This window comes from Triturus cristatus, chromosome 6, assembly GCF_964204655.1.
Source record: "Triturus cristatus chromosome 6, aTriCri1.1, whole genome shotgun sequence".
In the NCBI taxonomy this organism is placed as follows: Eukaryota; Metazoa; Chordata; class Amphibia; order Caudata; family Salamandridae; genus Triturus; species Triturus cristatus.
Genome location: NC_140589.1, coordinates 152,549,142 through 152,575,159, shown reverse-complemented (window position 1 = coordinate 152,575,159; position 26,018 = coordinate 152,549,142). Strand labels below are relative to the sequence as shown.

Sequence of the window (26,018 nt, the reverse complement as noted above, 5' to 3'; positions counted from 1 at the left end):
GTATTTGAAGCTGGCCGTGAGTCGTGTGCTGCACTAAGCACCACAAGAACGCCTGTTCTTTCGTCATTTGCACCCAGTGGCAGCACCAGTTAATTGCCTCAGTTAATTTTAGAAAGAATGGCTGACCTGGAAACCAGAATATTGATTTAGCTATGGTGCTGCTCTCTGCCACTTAGAATGTCTTGCTGATTGGTACTCCATTTCTTTGCTTTTCATAATTGGTTGGAGCCAGTACCTTTTGAGATGCCTGTGCCCATTAGAAGCCCACGTACCATGAGATCATCTCACAAATGTAGCGGCTCATTGTTTTTACCACCAATTGTCACAGACCGCATGGTCCAGTGACTTGTTTGTTGCTAGAGAAGCAGCACCACTTAATCCAATCTTTGTCTTGCGGAAATTATCTTGTCTAAACACACATGCAGACAAACAAGTAGAGTGGACATGCTCTTATTTCTGCTTTCTGTATCTACCAGAGTCATGCTTAAGCATGGTTGCCACATTCATTGGCAACATCCATGTACTAACTGCTTGTTTTACCTTGGCATTCTGTCTTCATGACCCACTATGTAAGGTCTGTTTGAGGTCCCTTGGACCTTCATGCAAAGCTAGGCTATGACGAATGGTAGAGGGCGCACCAACCAGTTCTGCTTTCTTGCACCTCTCCTGACACGTAGGTGGGTCATGGGAAAGTGAGACTAAGAGCCCATCCTTATACCCCTGTCCAAAGGTGAGTTTTCTTCCATCTGCTACAGCAGGGGTGGGGTGTCCTTTTTAAGGACTATGATGGTCATTTTACCCAGACTCCACCCGCCTTAGTGTCCCTCTTCCAGTCACCATGGGTCAGGTGTTGTCTTTGACCAGTGTCCACCCCTTTTCATTGTCATCGAGGCCCAGCCCACCAACCACTTTCTATTCAAAACCCTGTAGTGTTACCTCTTTCATGCAAAACGGCAACTATCTGAATCGTTACTTTTGGCTGCAGCACTGATTCTGAAACTGGTCTACAGTCAATCTAGATGACCTGATACACCTGACTGGCTACATTCTGCAGCCAGCACCCTGCAACCTATGCAAGTCTTTGGTGCCTCAACTGCCAAAGGTTACAAGGCCAGAAACCTTTGCAAAAATAAATAATCTGTTTGAGTCTGACTGTTACTTCAGTTTCAGAATGACCCTCCTTGGCACTCATGACAGCAATGCAGATAATCCTTTACCTCTAATTATCACTAAGTCTGCGCTCCTGATGGATCTTCTGAATGCCAGTGGGCTATAAACATGTCCATGACTGAATTCTCCTCTTCTGAGGAGCCCCTTTCAGGAGAACAGTTCACTTCTTTGTTGCTGTTGTGAAATCTGCCGAGACTGTGCAAATCCACTACTTTGATGAAAATCCTCTGTTGAACCTCTTGAATGAGAAGCAGAAACATGTTAGAACCACTGATTCATTTAATGATGCTGTTTTCTTTGTACTCAAGAAAACAATCCAGCAGTGACATGACATGGATCCCAAACTTCAACCTTCTCCTCCCTGTGGTTTTCCTATCCAGCCATCCCTCTCGTAGAAGCCTGGTCATTCTAGCTACATCTGGGCAGCAGAAGGCAAGTGCTTTCCAATCCATTTCATGAGGGAGACCGAATATCTGATTATCAAGGAGAAGGGAGCTCTGTTTAGGCCAGGGATCCAGGCCGCTTTTCTTCTCAGACTAAAGTTTCATCAGCGCTATCGATAGTTACAGGACCGTTCCCACTAAGCTCACAAACATTAGCTACTTCCGGCATTCCCAGAGACTTCTTTTTACCGAGAAGGGGCCAGAGGCTCGTTCATGAAACATCATTCTTCAGCTAATCTTCCTCTACTTGCAATTCCACACCAGAGATCTTGCCAACTTGCAATTTCCATGCTCTAGTCTGTGGCTGGTGTGGAGTTCGTCGGAAATGAGGAGAATTAACATCTGACAGTAGCTTACAAATCATATGCGCCGGTTAGTCTTTTCTAAAGGTGCAAGCATCTGATTCTCCTACCATCTGCACAAACAACTTCCTGAGGGAGGTTGCTTAATTGCTGGAGAAGGGTTTGATCCACAGGAGTCCTTCACATCCGAGTTGGAGGTGACTATTCCAGATACATCCTCATTGCCTATGAGGGGTCTTGCAGGCCCGCTTACAATAGAGGTTTTGCAGTGTGAATCCTTTTTCCGGATTCACATGCTGTGCATCATTCCGCCATCTAGTGGTTGGGTTCAGCATAGTCCTTGTTTTTTGTGTTTTGGCCGTCGTCTACTACCATTTGGTGCCAGGTACGTCCCCTGTGTGATGTCAGACAGCGCCCTGTTGGTCGTTGTACGTGGCAGTCATCTTTAGATTCTCTTTTCCGCCGTTGGGTCTGGAAGCAAGACTGGAGGCCCCAAAATCTTTTTCAGGAAAACCCTAAACCAGAAAGAAAAAAGGACAAGATTTCAATTAAACGCCGTCGTGCATTGACCTCGATACCGGAGAGGGGGGACAGAACTTGGAGAACACAAAGACAACAAGGGTCGACAAACGGCGAGGTACGGGCCATGGAAAATACCCCCTTCAAGTTCTGCCAGAGTGCCACCACATGTTCGCACAGCGCAATCCACACGACATGTTCATCCTCTGCCTGCCCAAGGCCCATCAGGACAAGGACTGTGAGGCCTGCGCGGTGGTCCAACCGAAAACACTCCGAACATGCTGAAAGCAGAGGGAGGCTCACTATGCAACAATGTCACAGACTTCGAAGAAAATCTCACTGAAGGACCCAGGCCTTTCCGGTGATGAAGAGCAAGGAGCCCTGGCAGAATCGAAGCACCAAGGCTCAGACATTGAGATTCTAGAGGGCGACTTTGAAAATCCACCCCACAAGAAATCTGGTGAGGCTGAGAAGACCGAGAAGGTAAGACACCATAAACATCTGTCAGAGCCGAAGGGCTGCCACAAGGCGCAGCTAAAGGCAGCCTTGATGCCGAAGAAAAAGATGATTGAGAGCCAACCGTGATCAGAAGAACCCCACGGAACCATATCAAGGGACACCGTCGAGGGAAAATCGCACAAGACTAGGGTTCGAACACGAGACCCCAAAGGGAAGCGCAACGCCGTCGAAAGAACAGGCCAGTGCAAGCAAGAAACGAAAGTCTCCGGCCTCCGACGCAGAGAGTCCTCTGGTTGAGAAGAAAAGGCAATGTCTTGCAGCCGAATTGGCAACTCTTCTTCAAAAAGAGGATTGACTCCTCGCATAAGGACTTCCGAATCAAGACGCTGAAGGGGGTGGAAGACGCCAAAGGGGTGGAAGAGGAGATTTTAGAGTCTCCACCAACCCCAGAACCTCATGAGGAAGACCCCGAGGAATACACAGACGCTCCCGAAGAGGAGGAGGATGAATCTGAGAATTTCGAGGACACATGGAATGACCTCCCACATCAAAAGCCCTGAAGAAGAAATTTGCTGCTACCCTCAAAGCCGTCCCCACTAGAGGATACAGCCTTCTACAACGGACTGGTTAAAAGGGCAGCAGATACCATAGGTGCTTGTGCACTCAGTCACTACAAAGCTTCTACTTGTGAAATAAAGGCCACCTCTGTGTTGCATATGTTCGTTGTAAATCGAATTTTGATGGGAGACTGGCGATGATGGACCCTTAGTCATACCATCGGGCAGCACACTTAATAGTGGTAAACGAATGGATGGATTCCTCCTGCGTAGGAGTTTCAACCCCTGTATGTGTGTTTGAGCTATAGGCTTTCCACTTCATTTCTTGTACGGTAGTAGACTCTCACCAAGTGCCACACCGGCTAAACATACATAGTTGGCATCATGGCAATCCTCCAATTTGGATAGGTTTGCATGATGAGCTCACAGGTCAAATGCCTCTGTAGTTGGGCATGGTGTTGTCGGAGATGACCTCACTGGAGGGCTATAGATGGTGAGACTTCCACATTAAGTGACATGGCGACGGGAAATACTTAAACCTTTTTCAGAAATTGAAGGAGTTTGAGTTATTGCACAGTTTTATATGTACCTCCATTTGAGACAGGCTATGGGCCCATATTTGTCAGAACACAAGGAGATATCCAAATGTAGCTCCCTTGAGTTCACACCAACAATTGTTCATTTCACCGGGAAATACCTAGCTTTCATAAAACCACGACTGTTGATTCTGCAGATGTATTTATAGAGCACTGAAAAATAGGCGTCGGATATAGGCCCATTGGCAGATGAGTAATCCATGTTTGCTGCTTCATTTGGGGCCACGAATGCAATCACAAACTGATGTCTGATACATTTTCAAATATCTTCATATTCTACTTGACTCACGGAAGTCTGTGACACTTCCACAGGAGCCTGAATGCTTGATATGCCATGCTGAAGTAGGTAATTTTATCCATACAACCTGGATATGACTAGGTTGAAGCCTTTCTGGAAGGATAATCTTTCGAGCAGTATTACGGAGGCTGTTGGATTTTAGTCTGAAGGTGGCACGCTTACATTTATTAAGGTGTCTAGAAGATTGGGGCCTACACTAGCGGGTGGTAGGAAGATCAGTGATTTTGCACAAAGTTGAAGGAATAGGACTACCCCCAGCCTAGTAAACTAGAGACATGGTATGGACCAATGTCATGTATTTTAGGTACTGGTTTATGAATCCAGACGCTGGCCATTTAATCACCATAAGATCTTGGATGTTTGTGAAGCTTACTTTGAAGATAACATTCATGACAGATGAGAACCTGTCAGGTTAATGATCTTAGTGCCGTTTGCCTATGGTCCCCTTGTACGTAGAGGACATGGGATTGTATAAATGTGGGGTTGAGCAGTTTTCAAATGCAGCACAATTGTAAGTATATCTCGAATTTTGTGTCTGTACGTTTTTGCCATGTACGTTTTTCAGTTTGTAAAAATCGCATTAACATTTTTATTTGAAAACACAAAAAAAGTGGAGGTGTTCCCATTCATTTAGGTAAGCCTAGAGTAGATCTGCAAAAACCTTCTGTAGTGCGTTCTTGACTTTCTGTCTCACACAGGAGATGACGTGATGAGGATCTGCTTTGCAGCATGCCACATTACACCATGGTCAACGTTTTTAATAACCTGTACTTTTTTTTTTTTCTTACATTTTGTGCCGGAATGGAATTTTAAAACAATGCTTGTTTTATAGGCCCAACGTTGTCGCGACAAAATTCCCACATACCTGCTCAAGTGCAAAATGGCCCATCTCAGGAAGACTTTGAAATTCAGAGAAGGTATGTGCATCCTTTTTCTCTTGTCAAACCGTTCCATTGTTTGTCATCAAAATGTTTGCTTTACCACAGCGAACCAAAATGTGTTGTACATGGCCTCCTCCCAGTCCCCCAAAGTGGAATGGTAACTGCTGGGCAGCGTGTACAACATGAGTTTTACTAACCTAGTTGAGCTTATAGCCTTGAGCATGGGTATGTGCAGTGGAAGACGTTCCAGTTATACAACCCCAAGAACTTACAGACCAGTGAAAGTGTTTTCGTATTCTACTAGTTCAGGAACTTGGTAACATTGCATTGTCTTTCCCCCTCCCAACCCCTCTTGCCCCCCAAAAAAGATAACTGACAGACTAACTTGTGTACCAAATGTAGTTTTATATAGAGTTATATTCTGTGGATTAAATGTGTAATTTTTCACACAGGGATAGTGAAGGTAATTGGACCCACAATGACCTTTTAGACTGCACTGTAGGGTACTCTATTGATATATACAGTAAGTATCCTATACGCTCACCAAGGCTATCCTGATGGCTAGACACATGCGGTGTGTCCTGATACGTCTGGTGTATAACCTGATTCCTTGTTGTTCTCACCCAGGGTGGTCTAATCTACCCTTGTCCGTGTTTTTAGCATATTTGTACAAAGTGTTTACCCACCAAATGTTAGATTTGGAAACAGTCCTGTAGGCAAGACTAAACACAGTCCCTAAGGTCCTTATGACGGAACATAACCATTCTTTGTATCTTTCCGAGAACTGACACCATGGTTAAGCTCTCCATGACTTCCCACCGGGGGCACTAAGGCACATCGCAGGTAGATCACTAGGAGAGTGGCCAGTGCCCACAAACGATAAGGTAGTACAATACTACTAAAGTGCCTGACTTGCCCAAATGGTTGGGTGACCTAGAGGGTGAACTGTGGGTCTTGGTACACTGAGCTCTTTGCACACCCTGTCTTTGCGAGATTTAGGCTGTATTGTCTTGCGTAGTAAGGAGGCATGGGTCCGACCATCTTGAAGTATCTCATAATAGCAGCTCTGGATAGGCCTAACGTCTACTATCCTACTATAGAGGTGCTACTCCAAGGCTGGACTACGATCTTGGCAGATGGTATACTCTATCACAAACGTGATGGATATCCTATCTGCCGTATTACTAGTTTATTTATTATTTATTTAAGCAATTTGTAGAGCGTGCAAATACCCTTAGGGGTGTTGGTGCTGCGGACTAAGCAGGGAAGGCCAGGCGGGGATGGATTATTGGATGAAAAAACAGGTTTTTTTATTGTTTCCGGAATTTAAGCAGGGTGGGACTGGCCTTAATGTGGAGGGGGAGCGTGTTCCATAATTTGGCGGTGCGACCGTGAATCTTCTGTCGCCACAAGATGCTTTCTTGGTTCAGGGAACAGTCAACAGGTTTGCTGCTGATGAACGCAAGGATCTGCTGGGTTTGTAGGGGCAGAGTTTTCCTGGGAAATTCAGGTCCAGTGTCGTGAATTGCCTAGTATGCAAAGCATAGGGCCTTGAACTTGGTTCTGCTCCTGATGGGTAGCCAGTGGAGCTGCCGCACCATATTTGATATAGGTTTGAATTTAGGAGTGGCTGTCAGAATTCTGGCGGCTGCGTTCTGCACCAGTTGTAACTTATTTAGGACTCTTTCTTGAGCATTTATTTCTCTTAATCATTCTTCATTTCTCAATTGCTTCCTTTCTTCCTTCATTTGTTGTAAATTTCCTTTTTTCTCGTTTTCTTTGTTTAACGTCCCCTTTCTTGATTGCTCATTTTTCTTTCTTCCTAGCTTTTTCTCCACTTCCTTCTATTTCTATTTCTACTTCTTTGTTTCTTTCTTTGTTCTGTCTTCTGTTTTTCTTTTTCATGTGCTGTCCTTTTTCTCATTGATCTTCTATTGTGTTTTTTTCTTCTCTCTCCCCTCCTTTATTTCTCTTCTTCCTTTCTTTTTCCTTACTTTCAATTTTTCTTTTTGCTCCTTAATTTTTTATTAATTATTTCTCCTCTCCTTTATTTCTCTTTTTTTGTGCTCCTTTTTAGGTCTCGCTCTCGAGACCTATTGTCGCCGAGATGCCTCTCAAGGGAGACAGACTGGGGCACGCGCAGTGTTGTGGTTGTGGTGATTGCTGTCTGTGAACGCGCTTCACATGAACAGCATTTGCGCGTTGAGTGCTCCTCTCCGGAAGACCTGCTGAGTTAATTATAGGTCTGCAGCGTGGGGCGCCTGTCGGCATGCTGTGATAATGACCTTTTTCGCTTAGTTGTTGGTCACTCTGCCCATAGACCGTGGAAATTCAACAGGTGTATTATCCTACGGATTTAGCACATACTACAAAAATTCAAGACTTTTCCATTACCACTCAATTCTAAATTATGTCCATAGCCTAGATGTTTGTTTGGCCAAAGGCCACGCCGAGATGCCTCTCAAGGGAGACAGACCGGGGCACGCGCAGCAATTGGGGTCGGGGTCTGTGGACGCGCTTCCAAGACGTGCAGACGCACACACACACACACACACACGCGCGCACACCCCGCCGCTGCTGACCCCCCCCCCCCCCCCCCTCACCGCATCCGCGGCTGCCTAACGCGCGTGCACACACCTCGTACTGACTTGCTTCAGAAGGGAGACAGGAGATGGGCACGTGCAGGGCTGACTGGAGGTTGTGAACGCGCACGTACAGACACGTGATGTGCACATCTCCTGTCCCCCTTCCGTCCTTGCAAGCCTCATGCAATTTTTTTTATTTTAATGCGCACGCACGCTCCAAGCTCGGCGTGCTTTACACGTACAGCATGCCCCACTTACCGGCTCCTGTACGTTGGCGCTGCAGATCTGGACGATGCAGTTAAAACCCCAGGACGGGGAGCGCTGCGGGTCCAAGTGCCCGTACATGGCGGCAGTAGTGTCTTTTTCTCGCTGCTGTGAAGGCTTCCCAGGTGCTACCTCCTTCGATCCAATACAGTGATCTGACTTGCCCCGGTACTGCTCTCAAGCCCTCTCCACTGCTCCTAGTGTTAGGTCCGCTATAGTCTGGTCTCTGAACCTGCCCCAACTGTCAGCTGTGTACTCAAACACCCATACCACACATGCACCATGCGCAGAGCAAGGCACACCTTACGGCGGGCGCACTTGATCCCTACGTGCTACGTCACAAGGGCTTGTTGTCAATTGTGATGAGTAACCAGGGAGATGGAGTGGCCTTGCACATTTACAAGGCCTGGAGCTGCTGTCAGACGGTGACATGGGCAGAGACCCTCATGCAGCCTCCCTGCCAGGGTCCCACGGTCTGTTATGAGCCGGGTCAGCAGGGAATGATTAACCGCAGTGAACACAAAGTGGAAAGACCGCCTCGGTTTAAGATTATGCAAGCTCTGCTGTCCCTGACTGACTTTAGACCATCAAACAACAAAGGTTTACATCTAGCAGCAACGGTTGGAGTACAGTCCACTGCCCCCCCAACCCAGTCACTCTCCTCCCAACCCGGCTGGGCCTCCTCCACGGCCCTGGCTTCTAACTAGCACTCAGCCCCGCTCTAAGCGCTACATAAAAGATTTGGGGTGAAAGGAGTCGGGGGTTTGGTGGCGGGGGGGTGGGGGGGTTGTTATATTATTCAAAGTAAAAGCCTATTCTTTACATATCTTCTTTTGGGGAGTAGACACCTGCTGTGTAATCCCCCAATGCCCCCACCTCCCTACCCCCCACATTACACACGCACCGGCCCGTCACAAAAGTGAGTGGTTTCATTAGGGTCCGGAATATGACAGCTCCTTTATGCGTCTCTGATAGCAGAGGAGTAATTGCCAAACCGGAATGTGGTTGCACACTTAGACAATAGGTAGGCTGTTCCGTAACGAAATGGCAACCACATGACAGTGGAAGGATGAAAGGCTGTAACAGCCCTGCCAACATTAGGACCCGTGCCCTGTATTGTACGAAGCTCCTAGGCGACTTATGTCATGCTAAGATAAAGGCCAGTGGGAAGAAATCTAGGACCCTGCACGTGCGAGTCACCATACTACTTTTCAATACCCACGGGCATTTTATTAATACTCGAAAGTCCCATGGGCCACGAAACACTCTTTCCAAATTGCCTAGGCGCTTTACAAACGGTGCTGCAGGGCTACGCTCGCATAAAAGACAGAGCACTCGTTTTATGGACCTCCGAAGGATGAAAGGCAGAGTAGACCTCAGTGGAATTTGGACCTGAAACAGCGCAGATGTTGACAGCCACAGTGGTATCTCTAGAAGTGATTTCTAGGGGCTTGGGGACAGGGGAAGGAGATGCAACTGGCCACAAATATAATTGGTGGAGCCATCTATAATGGGCAATCGTGAAGGGTGTTTGTGCACGTGTGTGTGTGTACACACATCTGTACTCGCGCACATACAAAGTTATAGTAATCGCATTCACAAAACACTGTCCGTTACAGACTCATGTATTTCCTTAGTCACTGATTTACAGTGAGAGGTACTTGGACAACATGGGAAAGAACAGATTTAAATTGTTTTTAACCATCACTGGTGCTAACACACCGAGTGCCAGCTGAAGTGCACAGCCTTTCAAAGCAACATTTGCATTCTGTAGCTTGTGCTCCAGTGAAAGTTTATATGACTGTCGCCTACTCAGGCTGACGAAACGTCACTGGAAGCAACTGGAGCACACACGGAGAGTGAGCCAAAATCTGCAGACAAAGATGTTCAAATCCACACTAAGGATGCGACCAGCAGCAAATCCGGAAGACCAAGCGCACAGCCCCCCAAGGCCGCATCAATGGCAGCACCAGCAAAAACAAGCTTTTGCAATGCAATAGGTCTCGCAGTTACCAGAGTTTAAGCTAATGGCATTATAAATGGCAATGCCTTTTATTTGTTTTAAAAACAAAAATAAAAGGCATTGCTATTTGCAATGTCAATAGCTCAAACTCGCATAAATGCGAGACCTATTGCGTTGCAAATGCTTGTTCCCTTTTTCTTCAGCTCCTTTTTTTCGCTCCCATCGGTTTTAATTTTTTTCTTATTCCTTTTCCTCCTTTATTTTATTACCTTTCTCTTTCTGTGCTTTTATTGTTTTCCTTTCACTCTCTCCTCTTATTTTTCCATTTCTTTTTCCCCTACTTTTACTTTCATTGTCGTTTTCTCTCCCTTTTCCATTATTTAAAATGTTTCTCTCCTGTTTTTGTCTCCCTTTTATTTCCCTTACCCTGTTTTTGCCCTGTTCTCCCTTTTGTTTTGTATTTTCTATCTTTCTTTCCTCATATCTAACTGGCATTCTCCCTGATTCCTTTTCTCTCCCTTTCCTTTCTTCATTCTGTCCTTGGCCTTATTTTTTTGTTGTTTCTTTCCCTCTATCCCTCTGTATTTCCTTCCTTTAAAATGGCTTAGTTTTTTTAAAGCAATCTCTTTGTGCCAATGATTGGCTGAAAAGTAAAACCGTGAGGGATTGACTGTAGGTATATATTTACTTAGGCAGATAGCCAAAGGATTTTGGGTCTTAGCACTCAAAATGAGAACCGTCATCCTATGTACTGCATGACCATGAGATCCCAAGCCCCAAAGGCATTCACCCTGAGAGGTGATTCATAAACAAGAGCAAAGGGACAAAACTGATCCTTCTGATCTCCACAGCTAAACATTTTGAGATACAGACCCTCGGACATTAAATTAGACTGTAGTACTCCAAAAGTTGTGGTTGTGACATGGACTTTCTGTATCCTTGTTAAATCTCTTTATTAGGAAGTAGCCCTAGGTGGTGCTCAGTATTTAGAAGTAGCTCTCACTACAGCAAAGGTTGGCGATTCCTTTCCTATTGGTATGTTTCGCAGGGTGCTCTCCGCAGGGTCTTTGCCTCTGACTCCTTACACCCAGTTGCACACTTCAGCCCTGCCATCACAAGCCACTCGCTCGCACTAGAGTATTCGAACCCAGGCTTACTTCAGACAGCCCCACCCCAGCACCTGTCCTATCTCTAGCTCATGAAGGTACTTTAACACACCGACCATGCCCAAGTCTAACACCCCATACCGACCTCCTATATCTGGAGGGCTCCTATTAACTATCCCACCCCAGCAGTGGGTATTTTGTGCTAGTGGTCGCCAGTGAGCACCACTGGCTCATATTTCAAGGAACCTTTACTCTTGTAGTGTCCCAGTTCTTCCTCTTAACAGGAAAATATAACTGATTATGCCGCCCTTTAGTTCCACCGACCACAGAAATAGGACAGTGTGTATACACTGAACCTTCACCATTTCAGCTTATTTTCATGAACCACTACTGCTTTTTCTCCTGGTTAGTATGCAAGCTGCTCCCCCACCGTGCTGTCATACAGCTGACCAGCTGGCCAGCGGGATGCTGGCAGAGATAGTCGAAGACTCCTGGTGGCAGTTGGGCTGGAAGTAAGGCCTGCTTCCTAATTTTGGGGACCGCCCCTTACTTTGTTGCCCAAATTAAACATTGCACCTCCAATAGCTCCAACATAGCATTTCCACTTAACGGAATGAGCAGGGAGCCAGCTAACATTAACCCTCCTGCCTACAGTCAGACCAAAAAGCTGGTCACTGTAGACACACGCTTATTTGTGAATATAATGATCGCTTCAATACATTTTATGCAGGTTGTTTATATTAACTAGTCACTGTAAGAATTTGGGTGGTTGGGGGGGGGGGGGAGCTCAAGCAGCAACCACAATTCACCTCAGGGTGAAGTTAAAAGCAAACCCTAAATTAAACTGTACTCAACCCTTGTGTGGCTTGGCTTAACTTAGAGGTTTTGTGTAATCTATACGTGCAACACTTCAAAGAGTAACAATAGTGAAAACACTCCACAAAAGGAGCCCTCAGACGATTTAGTAAAATAGAGTAATATTTAATCAAGCAAGACCAAAGCGACAAATCCAATTGGACCAACCGTAGATATTCAATTTAAAAAATCTTATTAAAAATAGTGCCAAATAGCATAAAGCGCAAACTGTGAATACCTGGAAACACCGACAGTCGCAAGTTCATGCTGACCGTGATGGAGCATGTGCTGCTACAAGGGACCCAGTTAGGCCCGCCTTAATGGAGTACCTTAGCCAACTTTTTATTTACTCTACACCAGGGGTCTCCAACCTTTACTGTAGTGAGAGCTACTTCTAATCAGTGAAAATCGTCGTGAGCTACTAAATGCCAAGCAACTCGCGCATTTTTCGGAGACACCTCCCACACCCTCATTCATTGTCTTTAAGCCTAATTTCTTTATGCCCATACTGTGGTTTGAACAAGATACATAGACCTAAGGAGCTGTTCAAAGCTGTCAGCAGACTGAAAATCATAACTTAATAAACTGTATATCTATTTCACACCTCATTCACCACACTGCTACGCACTGTGTCCCATAACATGATAACGATAACTGCATCTTGGTGTTAATCAGGCGAGACCAGGAAAAACTTCCCACATAGGATCACAAACCAAAGAAAACACTTTGAACCACCCACCCTACACGTGCCATAGCTTGCTAACCATGCTGGTAAGTGCTTCAGTGCCACACATTAGTAAGCGCTATAAAAATGCTGCAACAGAAGGCTTCCCCTTTCTTCATTATCAAAAAAAGTAAAACAAAGGGAGAAAAGTTATGTTAGTAATTAATACATATGATTTTCTTTCATGTCCAGATCTTTGCAGACTATTTGAACACCGAATGGCCGATATTTGGAAAGGTGACAACCTTACTTTCATTATAAAGCACTTCACTCAGCTCTATAACACATGCTTTAACGCTGCAAAGTCAATTCTCAGAAAATGCATAGTTCTGCAGTGTTCAGCAACAGACTGTCTGCTAAGCTTTGCACTCGCTGCACAGTCCTTCTACTTCCAGTAATAATATAATATAATAGCATTAAACATATGGCAATGTCCCTGAGCACATAACTCAATAAACAGAAAGTTCCATGATTAACTACTCTAATATACAGATCAAATTTATTCAAACTTACACATCATGAAATTTTGAAAATGTCACAAGTGAGCATGAATTTGTTCCTTAAAACAAATGTTAATTATGATCACACCTCGTGCATGCACACACACTCCAGATATCTATTGCACTTACCAGCCTGCTTTCCTCCTACATAGGCCATGAGTTTCTAAATCAGGGCAATCGAGTCCCTCATTGAACTTTCTTCTAAGTAACACCTCAAAAACCAAGCCATATAAAGACAGAACATCAATGGGATCATAGTGCATGGGTAAAATCAGGTAAGGACTAATGAGCCTTGCTCCCAAAAAATCCCACGCAAGAACAAATTGCATCATTTCAGACTCGGCCACTAAAATTGTAAACAGAAGCTGCCTGTATTAAACGCACAGTAGTATCAAAGTACTCAACAAATCAAATTGTTTTGCATAGCTGTGATGCACCAAAACACAGCTCTGTGTCCCACAAGCAGAGCTGCCTTGACACAAAAGAAGAGTGTGGGAGACGAGAGGCTGGGAGTGACAGGACTGGACAGAGAGGTGAAGAGCCTGTTTTTGGAGGATCGGATCAGTGCATGTAAAGCGCTTTGATTTCAACATTGGCTGACACTGAGCTTTAAAATTGAAAGAAGATAAAATAAACCACATGTGGCAGCCGATGTTAAAATCAAAGGGCCTTGCATGCACTGAGCTGCTTTTATTGACTACAACAGAAAGGCAAATTTAAAGCGTGCTGTAGTCAGTGAAAGCAGTTCACGGCAGGCAAGCACTTTTAATTTCAACATTGGCCTCCACCGTGGTAGCAGCTCAGTGCCTGCAAGGACCTTCGATTTTATGGTTGTCTGCCACTGCACTTTGTTACTGAAGGGAGATGTAAACCACAGTGGCAGCCGATGTTAACATCAAAGGCCTTAAGGCAGCCTAAACAACGAAGCCACCTAGTAATGAGGGGGTGGGGCAGCATTTCCTTGCGGGCAATTGATAGCCCCTTGGTTGGGGGAGGGGTCATGGGCGTTTCAGGCAGACAGTTGGTGTTAGTGTACCTCCGCTGTGACCAGCAGGTCAGATTCAACTGTCCATCGCCAATGCAGTCCTCCCTCCACCGGCAGAGACGCAGTGCCTGCCCTTTCCAATGCAACAGGCATGAGTGCCCAAACTCCCTGTCAGCAGAGGCCACACCCCAGCCTTCCTGGCACATGCACCCCCACCCATGTGCGACCCAAACATTCAGTAGCGGAGAACCTGCGCACCATGATCTACGAGCAGCAGAAAAGAAGGAAGGGGAGGCACTCATATCTCAGATCTAGAGGCCTGGGAATCACTAGATGCGCCTGCATGAGGACATTTGACATATAGGACATGGATAGACAGATGCAGGGCAAAAAAGCTCAGTGGATGAAACGGGTTGCACGCGGGATATGGGCTGGCACAAACACATGGACATAAGTTAGTGATAGTCACATGGAATGTCTGATAGCGTGTTACTGTTAGCTATTCAAAACTGGCAAGAGTGGGTGCATATCTGCGAAGACATGGCACACATTGGTCTGTCTGCAGGCGACTCATTTACTGGCACCAGAAGCCACAAAGCTAGTACGTAAAAGGAGGGGGCATTTTTATCAGACAGGTTACAGCACACATTCAAAGGAAGTAGGTATATGGGTGACGCCAGGCACACCATACCAACCGCAGCACTGAAAGGTGAGTCGGGCCATTGCCTCATTCTGCAAGGTCAGTTAATTGGCAGGGAGCTCATCCTGGTGGGTGTTTATGCACCAAACACAGACAACACATTCTCCCCTCGTACATTAGATCTCACAACACACATGGACAGCCCACAGATATGGATGGGAGATCTTAACTGTGTACTTGATGAGATGCACAATTGTGCCCCTCACTACATACAAGTACAAAATGGCCACCTTACTTTACCGAGTGATGTTGAATCGGAACCTTTTGGATTTCTGTAGGGAACAAAATCCCCACATGAAGGAATACACACAGTATGGATGCCCCTGTCCCACATATTCAAGGCTAGACTATATCAGATTGGACAGAAATGAGGCTCAATATGCATCGTCTGTGACCCACATGGGTAGGGCATGACCCGAGCACTCACCAGTGGAACTGGACTGGATTATGTCATTGCTAAATATAAGGTGATGATCCTCACTTGGCGGCTCCCTGTATCAGCGATATGTGACCCAGAGCTTTGCCAAGCCCGCAACGAGGCCAGCACAGAGTACTACACCCTGAATGCTGATACTGCTAGTAACCGAGACATAGAATGAAATGCCTTAAATTAAAAGTAGTTATGAGAGGTACTGCGCACTCAGAGCCCCAATGACCAGGAAATGGAACACAGAACTCCGAGACAGAGACATAGAGCTGACCCGCCAGCAGAACGCCTCTGGTAAAGCTGCTCAAGCTGAAATTAAACTTGAGGCTCTTCAGGCAGAAATTTTAGGAAAAACAATGCAAAGAGAACTGTTACTGTTACGCTGTTTTCGTCAGGCTCTGCACTGAGAGAGGGATAGAATGGGATGCCTTTTAGTCTTGCTGCTAAAAAGAGAACAGTCACCCACTTGTATGATGGCCAGTAGAGACACAGAGGGCGCCATAGTAACCACACGAGGGAGGGAATTAAGGCCCTTCACATGTACTATAAGACACTTTCTGAAGCTCAACAAAAGCTACATAATTTCAACAGCCAAAGCCATTCGGAAGGAATTCGGTCCAAAAAATGTACTTGTTTGAAGTACTGCTCATGTTTTATTTTAGAAGCCTCGAATAACGGCATGCACAGGCATCTATTTAAAAAAAAATAAAGCTCCTCTTGCCCACATACCTGCTTTCTGTCTGGTTCTTCTTAAGGTGGCTGACACTGCATCTCCTGTATTTCAGCACGGATATCCATATTATGCCTTCAAGGCTGCTGCTCCGGCCGCAAAAATGCACATGATCCTAGAATGGAGACATGCAGCAAAAGGCGCGCATAGTGGTTCTCCGAGGGCAGCAAACACTGCCCATGCGCTGGCCGATGTCAACCACTTCACCCCGCCCCAGATAGGCTCAAATAACAGCTGCTTCCTACCGCGGGAGACGAGCAACTTAAAAAGGCCTGAAAAACAAACAAAACGACAATGATAGGCTACTAAAGTGAAAGTCAGGCCGCGAGCTACTGTCAGGGCACCTGCGACCTACCGGTAGCTCGCGATCGACCGGTTGGCGACCCCTGCTCTACACCCTGTCTAGGGCCTGGCCTAGGGACGACTTGTATGTATTAAACAGGAAGGTTTGGGCCTGGCAAGTTTTATTTTGAAGTCGAAATGGCAATTGAAAATAACCCTCGGGCTGCAATGGCATGCTTGAGCCATGTTAACAGGGCTACCTAAGTGGGTGGCAACAATAGGTGTCGCAGGCCCACTTGTAACATTTAATTTACAGGCCCCGGGTACATGTAGTACTACTTAACTAGGGACTTGTAAGTAAACTAAATATTGCAAATGGGGTAAAGCCAATGTTGCCATGTTTTAGGAAGCGAGCACATGCACTTTAGCACTGGTTAGCAGTAACCGAGTATGTAGAGTCCTAAAGCCTGCAAAAACGAAATCAGCACAAAATGGGAGGAAGGCAAAATGTTTGGGGAAAAACCACCCTAAGGCTAACAGGTCCGATGGCCACTAATATTAAAATCATTTGTTTTGGTGTGTAAGAATCCTTTATATGACTAATTTGGCAGATAATTGCACTTTCTGTATCAATAAATTCACATCTATTATACTGTGTTGATAAATTCTTTTCGTGCTTTAAATCACATTTGCAGACTTTGGAATGTAAAGAGTCAGGATTGACTAAATTGCTGGGGAGTTTAACATGCAGTAAAGTCGAAACATGGTTGTATTTGAAAATTAGATCTAAATAGGGTCATGTGGCGCTGTATAAACGTGTGGGGTGCAGTTAAAAAGACGACCATGATTTAACATGCTTAATTCATTTAAATATGTTAGTATTTAAAATAAGAAAACTGGAAGTTCAGGGTAGAGTATCGGAGCATAATACTTGATTAGCCCCTCCCCAGGGGTGGCTTGATGCTTTCACTACCAAGCTTCACATACAATAGTAATAAAAAATTGTCGCTTGGAGCTGAAAGATGAAAACGAATCCTTAAAGCAAGCCATGTTGTGTAAGGGAGCTACATTAAATGACTTGAAACTTTAATGCATGACTATGTTAGGTCAGCCTTCAGAGAAGTCCATTGTTATGACCCCTTTTTCTCTTTTGTATAGCTAGGTTTGTACTTTGTTTCTAACAGAAATTGAAGTTCATGCTTCCAGCTGTTCTTCACACTCCTAGTTTAGGATGCATCAGAATCGGATTTTAATTGTGAAACTCCTGAAACAAAATCTGCTAGCTTCATGTGCTTGGCACATTGTCTCGATTTTCAGAATGCGAATTTTGTAGCCTTAGCTTTCATTAGTACTAGGAGGTTAACCATCCTGTGATTACCTCAGAGCTTAAAACAACCCTATCAGCAATTTGATTTGTGTTCAGCACAAGATAGTCTTCAACATTTCTACTGGGAAAATAAATTCTAGGATCTCAACAAAATCTTTGATCACAACCTTTTTCTTGGAGTTGCCTTTTGGTCTATCTTTTACTTTCCTTAGGGAAGCAATTTGAAATAAAGTCAGCTTGGGTTTTTTTTGTTGCTTTTTTGTGTAAATCAAGTACATATAGGACTGTATGGTAATTGGATTTAGTCAATGATTTTATCCAAAGGGCCCTCTGCTGCCATTAAGTAGCAAGGTAACTAAAGCAAAAATATGACCATTGTAAATTGAAAGTTGTTCCAGCTCTTAGCACAAGTGGCTTATTGTATCAGTACGCCCTGGTCTGAGATCTTCAAGCTTTGCGCTTCATTGGATAAGCTGGTGGAACTTGGGGAGATTTGTAATTTGTGTACATTTTGTTTGCTATAAAGTATATGCTGTCCATTTTAATATGCTGGTTATGAATACACACACAAAGATAAATCTGGGTCAGTGATCCAAATGCTTCATCCCAAGATACTCGGGTGTGTTCTGATGTGTCCTCAATTGATCACAGTTTGAGTATAGTTTTATTTATGCTGTTCAGCAGACCAGTACAGTAACCCAGTTAGGGGAGATCACGTCCGGTGACAGTACGGATATTTGGATTTGTGAGTCGGAGTTTTAAATTTCTGATGTTTCATGTACAATGTTTTGCAGGCAATAAGGGAGTTTTTTTTTTGTAGTTTTGCAGATGAAAGCATTGTTTGGGGTTACTCTAGTTTTGACTAGCCATGGATGGAGTATAAAGGATTACACATGAAGTTCGAAGATAGGTTATTGCTCCAGAGAGATCTGGAGTAAAGAACTCCTGGTTTTGGAACAGAGTTTATTTATCTCACACCAAGTAGTTTTCGACTGTAAAGAAGTTGTCTGATCTACCTGCATGCCTTTTCCCAAAACGCACAGCCAGGGCTCTTGTGACATCGGCATAGATTAGATGCTGAAGCAGACTTATCAGGTGCTTAACATGCTTCAGGAGGTTGCATTTATATGTTAAAAAGTGGTGGGGAATAGCTGAAACCTTGAGAAAGTTCTGAAAGTCTGAACTAGCGGAGACCTATCCGTGACCAACTTGGAAACTTGGGTTAAACTATTTGAGGGAGTAGTTAATCTTCGCAATTGCTGATTGGGTGGGTTGAGCAGTGGGCAAGAGTTTTGAATTCCACAAACAAAAGCACAAAACTTAACATAGCTATTGCCATCCATCACGCTGGGCCAATAACAGCAACACAAACTGTTTTTCACTGCTAAGGGACACCTAATATTTATTGCATGGGAACATAAATGAAGTTTGAGTCTACAAAGAATTCAAGCTAAATAGTATTCTACTTTGTTTAATAGAAACCCCAGTTAGGGGTGCATATCTTGCTGAGGTCTTGGTCAGCCACCTGTTCTTGGAACACTGCCTCTTTGTTCCTTCCTGGTGTACGCTGTTTATGGACTATGGTTAGGAGTTGGTGGTGGCGGAATTTGGTAAGGAAAGTCAAGGGTGTTTTTCTGGTACAAATCTAGTTAAATGATCTTTGGTCCTGTGTGCATTCTGGGTAGTTTGATTATCATTTCTTCTCGGGAAGCCTGCAGTGTTGCAACTTCACCCATGGCCTGCTTCATGTAATGTTTTCCGTGGTGTAATTGTAGCACAAACTTGGCTTTGATTAAAAAGAGAGCATTAATGAAAATCGTTACTAACTGACGTTTGCGAAGTTTATAGGTGTGCAATTAACTTAATAGGTTAAAAACCTTCTGTTGCACTTAAACTCCTGTTTTGCATTCCTCCGAATCCACACCCATTAGTTCTCATAATGTCTACAGAGTCTGTTGGCTTCACTGAGCTTGACTGCGACAGGCTCAATAGATAATTTGTAGCAAATGGAATTAAACTCTGTGTAACCGAAAGCCTGTGCCTCTGACTCTGGAGTCTCTTGCTTTTTGCCCATTCTACCACCCCAACATGCCCTGAACTAGAGCAGCGGCAGTAGATAAGGTTTTGGCCAGGAGGAGGAAAGGTTTGATACCCTTGGTAATCCTTAAATTAATCTAGGAGAGGGATTCTAGGGCGATCTAGAGAGAGGAGTTGACCTAACGGTTAGGGCGCTCGACCTCGGACCTGGGTGAACTGAGATTGAGTATCGGTAACGACGCTAAACATCCTGTGATTCTGGGCAAATCACTTTTATCTCCCCGTGCCTAACAAAAAAAAATGAATGTGTGTCCTCATGTAATGTAACTGGTGCTATGTAAAGCGCTCCGATACCTGATTGGATTCGGGTCAAGTTCGCGCTATTTTAAACTCTGCTAAAAAAAAAAAAAAAAATCTTCCAGAACATTTAGGTTCTGTTCGCTCAATGCAGCAGGAGAGGTAACAAACATTGGCATAGCTGATAGGTCTCGCCTTTGGGACCTTGTGTGTTTAGCCAGAACTTTTGGCTATGTTGTAGAGCATTGTGGCTGCTGTGCATCATGTTGAAAAGTTATACTAAAAAGTGTTAAGCATTTTTCTTACCTTTATACAAACCAAGACGACATTATAAATAACTGACAAACCTGCTTAAAGATTTTTACATAAACGTTCTTCTATTTTTTTTGTATTTGTACCGCTGGCAACTTCTTCCTGCCTGTTTTCATGTTTGTTTATTTTTTTCTTATGGTGGAGCGGGACATAAATAACTGGGGAGTGGAGTTTGGAAAACAGTAATTTAATTAGAACACGAGCAGCGGACGGACACTAGGGGAGAATCAACAGATAGCAGATTCCAAGGGCAGACTGACGTGATGCTTAGGTGGTGCGCTGATGCAAAATGGTGGTGGTGAATAATGTTTGGTGATTAGGTGGTGATACTATAGGGTGTGTATTGGAGGTACGTTGTGGATTGTGGTGTTGTGGATCTGAAATATGTTTGCTGTGGGTAATTATGCGGTGTGTATTGGAAATGTGTGGAGTTGAATTGTGTGGTCTTGAACTGTGGTGTTGAGTGAAATTATGCTTAGTGAAATTGTGATGGTGTGGAGTGCATTTATGTTGATTGGTATGTGGTTTAGAGTGCATTTATGTTGACTCTATGTTGCATTGAGTAGAGTCCAATTATGTGGTTTGTAATTGTGGCACTGAGTGGTATTATGTGGAGTGTATTTGTTGCATTGAGTAGAGAGCAATTATGTGGTAGTGAGTGGTATGTAGTGTATTTATGTTGCATTGCGTAGTGTAATTATGTGGCGTTTAACTATTTCACACTGAGTGGTATTATGTGGAGTGTATTTATATTGCATTTAGTAGAGTAATAATGTGGTGGTTAATTATGTTGCACTGAGGGGTATTATGTGGAGTGTATTTGCATTGAATAGAGTGCAATTGTGATGTGTGATTATGTGGTACTGAGTGGTATGTGGAGTGTATTTTGTATTCAGTAGAGTGTAATTATGTGGCGTGTAATTATGTGGCACTCAGTGGTATTATTTGGAGTGTATGTTGCATTGAGTGCAGTGTATTTATGTAGCATATAACTATGTGGCACTGAGTGGTATTGTGTGGAGTGTATGTTGCATTTAGTGGAGTGTAATTATGTAATATAAAATTGTGGCAGTGTGTGGTATTATGTGGAGTGTATTTATGTTGCATTGAGTAGAGTGTAAATATGTGGTGTGTAATTATGCTGTCACTGAGTTATTTTATGGAGTGTATTTATGTTGTATTGAGTAGAGTGAAATTATGTAGCATGTAATTATGTGGCAATATGTAGATTATATTTAAGTGCATTTAAGATCCCACATCCCCTGGGAAATTAATAGTAGCTCCTTCACATGTAGGCACGCGCGGCAAAATTATTTAGTATGCTATAAAAAATTGCGAGATACCAAAATCTCTCACGGTAATATAATACACTTTAACATTTGTGTACACAATATGTAACGTAGGTACGCGCAGCAACATTATTTAGTATCCTAAAAAAGAAACCAATGCACACGGCATTGTTGCTAATTGGGAGCAGGTTACTGGGTGAAAGGAGGAGCCCCACAGCCCCCGGGGAATTAATAGTAACTAGGGCAAAACTGCACTGTGCGCGTCACTTCCGCAGGGTCCTTCCCAGCGATGACGGTCCAGTTGTCTGCATTGACTAGGCTGAGGTCCAAATGGATAAAAGGAAGAGCAAATGCACAGTGAGGCGGAGTAAGGCATAGTGGGGGATGCTGTTACATAGCTGACCCCGGAACTCTGATCCACGAATGTTAGTCTTGTGAGGACGATTACTCCATATGGACCTGGTCAATGCATACTATGTATAGACAGGAGTGTCTGGAGCGCAAAGAAGCAGTTCAAGCTGTTATTATGAAACCGGTAATCCGAAGCGGGAAGCACCGTAAACAACCCAGTGTTAGCAGTGAGCCTGAGCTGCCGTCAGCTCCTCTACAGGCCTTGCTGAAAGCTAGAGCAGGTCACTGGGTGAAAGGAGGAGCCCCACAGCCCGGGGAATTAATAGTAGCTCCTTCATGTGTAGGCACGCGCAGCAACATTTAGTGTGCTATCAAAAAGTGCGAAATACTAAAATCTCTCTCGGTAATATAGTACACTTGTGTGCACATTATGTAACGTGTAGGCATGCGCGGGAACATTATTTAGCCCGACATGGGCTACCAAAAAACCCAATACTGTAGGGTGCCCGACATGGGTTACCAAAAAACCCAGTACTGTCAGGTGAACCTCTACTATGCTGCTGACTACAGTGCTTTGTGGCCTCTGCCGGAATCCGAGATTGTGAGTTTGCTACTGTCCCAGTGCGACAGGAGGTCCGAAAGCCAGAGCGGGTTTTTTTGTGGGGGTTTAGAAGGTACACTGGCTGGTCACGATGAGGGCGAGCAGTCTATGCTAGGGGCGGGGCTTCTGTGCACCTCCCTGGGTGCACGGGGACATATGTACGGGTGACTGGGGAAGTGCCTGCTAATGGCGCCCTGCCTGACCCTGGGCAGAGCAATCAGGCAAGCTATGGACCCTCTAATGCATTGCTCCTCTGTTGGACCATCTGCAACTGTCTCATTACCAGTGGGCAGAGCTTCATCGGCCTGGCGCCTCTGTCCACAACGCCTGTCATGTTCAATACTCCAAGATTAGGAAGTTGGGGTGCCTCGTCGTGCTACAACCCTGCGCGGATCCTGGTAGGTGGGAGCGTCCATCATTTTGGCTCAGTCAATGCCCCCGCATGGACCCCGGTGCTGTGACATGCCCGTGCATGGACCCCAGTGCCCTGACATGCGGGTATGGACCCTGGTGCCCTGGCATGGACGCATGGTGACTAACCACCGCGGGCACTCCTTCAGGATGTGTTCAAGTGGCAGACATTCCCCCGTTGGACACAATCCTAGCAAGGGCCGTTGGGCACGAGAAGGCATGCTTCAAATTTTGAATGGGCACGGTACAATGCTGGCGATGGTATGTGTCCCAAGGGCACCATAATTAAAGAAATGGCATATCATTTAATGCCAAAACATGGGAGGAGCTTGGAGACAGGCGAACGGCAGTGAGTTGTATCAAATTAAAAACAGACTGAGCCCAGAGTGTATTGTGATCTGTGCACACGGATATTGTGTTAAATGACGCGTTAGACGCACAGGCCTCACTAACGCGCTACCTGTATGAGAAAATGAAACAAAAAACCAAGCTCCTCAAGACATCTCTCGCCTTCTAGTTACCTGTGTCTAAGTCTCATGCCATGAAAAGGCGGGCTTTGCCTGGCCTTCTATTGCATGCACTAGAGCCAAAGTGTTTTGGGTTTTTTGAGGGGGGGGAGGTGTCATAGATATGTTAGACATTCCGAGATGACAATATAACTGGAATAAAAGCCATGTCCGGGTTTCGCGCTCCAAGTGCGCCTTTTAAAATCAGCGTCTGGACGGACAGAGGAGAGGAAGTGAGTAACCTTCTGTAGTAGGACACCAAAACGGGTGGCTACAAGGATAGAAAATGATGACCGATAAGTTATTCACACATTTGGTGCTGACTACAATCGCTGGAGTTTTAGACAGAGGCCTTCATCAAGGTGTAATTGCTGCCATTGAACTTTGTGTTCTTCTGTCCCTGCCTATTACCAATACTCTGCGCAACTGGGTTTTTGAAATTTTGGAGGATGGACTCTGGGTACGACTACTCATTCTCCAGTTTTGTATCTTTCATTGATTCACATGCTTGAATAATCCCTGTTGTCGTTGTGGGAGTCCCACAGTATCCTTCTAAAAGCAGTAGATCAGGGGTCTCAACGTTTTCTGTAAAAAGAGCTACTTGCGTTCTATGAAAATCCTACCGAGCTGCTAATATTAAGATGAAGTAGTTACCAAATCAGACAAGATTACATTCGTGACCTCCAAAGGCAAAAATTATCAGCCGAGATCACTCAGTGCACCATGCACGTTTTTTTGCAGTAATGTAAAAGTGCCTTGTCAATTTGGAATGCCTCAATATCTATAATATATAATGGCCATAGGTGCAATGCCCCTGGCACCAAGTTAATATAATTAATAAATCTCCCCAACACCTTTTGATTTAGTGCTCAAATATCCGCTTTAAATATATTTTGGAAATTCTACCATTTTTCTACACATATGAGCTTATGAGTTCGGAAAATACACACTTTTGTCTCAAATGTGTGCTATATTCAACCAAACACAAGCTTCTAATTTAGGTGACGAGGCTTCACACCGGAGAGCTACTAGTTAAGGAGCTACTCATTAGGGAAGTCTGCAGTAGATAATACTAGCCTAGGTTGTAATGCAAAGGTCACTGCAATAGCCTATCTGCTTTCTTTTGTAAAATAAGAACCAAACTTAAGTCAATCAGGCGACAGTACCCTGTAGAACACTCCTAACAGAGGCTAAGTTCCTCTGATTTTCAAGCACAAGTGTGAAACTCTATATCTTGAGGAAGTAAGGGAAGCCTCTCGGGGGAGGGGGATGGGGTTGCCTGTGAATCTATGAAAGATACCAATACTGGATAACCGTAGTTAAGTAACTAATTTTCTTCTTCAGAATTGGATCTTTCATAGATTCACATTCTTGAATCAGAGTAGCCAGCAGTTGCATAGACCAATGTGCATAGAAACAACCAATAGACCTACCCTTAGTATGGTGGGTAACAAGATATATATATATATGTTCTGCCTAGTCCTTTGCAAATAAACTTAAGGCATCTTTTAACATCTAAGGATTGATGAGATTTCTCTGCTGGGGAGGAGGGATTCAGAAAAAATGTGCGGAGGACAACCTGTTCATTCAGGGGAAACTGAGTTGGAACCTTGGGGATGAATTTAGGATTTGTTCTCGGTAAAACGTAGTCCTCTGTAAATCGTAGATAGGGTTCTCATTGCAATATATCTCAGAACTGAAGGATCATCTAGTACAGAAGAATATATTGAGCCTAAAGTAAACACACTTGATCCACATTTAATGGTCATTAAGGTCCATCTTCCCAGCCTATCCGCAATCTTTCTATCGCATCTAATGCTGCTATTTCTAGATAGTACATCAACACCCTTTGTCCTCCAATCCTGTGTAGTATGAACAAGTCTTTTAAACCCCAAGCTATCTACTTTCTCAGTATTATCTTGCCACTAAGATACTTTTTTTTTACATTACCAGGCTTATTTTTCAAAGGCTCATTAAGATCAATGGACCCTTTGAAAATCAAATCCAAATAAAAAAAGTAACACACAAAATAAAAACACATCTATCACCAGCTGTACAGAACTGAGAATACTTGTGTCAATTATATCAAAAACAAGCATTTTTTTCTTTTTACCCAACCCCCCCAACTCCCCCAGATCTCCCCTCCCACCACTCCCAAGTAAATCCTCCCCCCGATCCTGATCAGCTACCCAGAGCACCCAACAATGCGGTCTCAGCCGAGACTCCATTCACCCCCAGCCCTCCCTCCCCTTCAACAAGGCATTAGGACCAATGGTCCCAAGGATGTATCAAGCCGAGCTGCCCCGGACCAACCCTTCGGTGGCAGAATGAATATATACTTAGAAACAACATTTAGCAGATTACAAATTATTTTCTGACAAAAAAGCACACTACACGCCCATTCAAAGTGCCAAAGATAAACCAGAGGGAAAAAAAAAAGTACCTTTCCAATATAATATTATAGTGAAAGTAGAAATATCTTAGCTGCCGCTTCTGAGGTGAAAAACTTTGTTTGATTCTTACTCACTATCTTAAGTTTGG

The 26,018-nt window shown here is 44.4% G+C and overlaps 1 protein-coding gene across 4 annotated transcripts in view; it reads left to right on the top strand.

The window, feature by feature from the left end:
• The window catches only part of ENAH (ENAH actin regulator), a 668,777-nt gene that overhangs the window by 358,678 nt on the left and 284,081 nt on the right, over positions 1-26,018 (top strand). For all 4 annotated transcript variants that reach the window (XM_085610395.1, XM_085610392.1, XM_085610391.1 and 1 more), the window contains exon 4: positions 5,177-5,261. In XM_085610395.1, the coding sequence (XP_085466521.1) occupies positions 5,177-5,261 (85 nt within the window). The remainder of the gene's footprint in view (positions 1-5,176; positions 5,262-26,018) is intronic.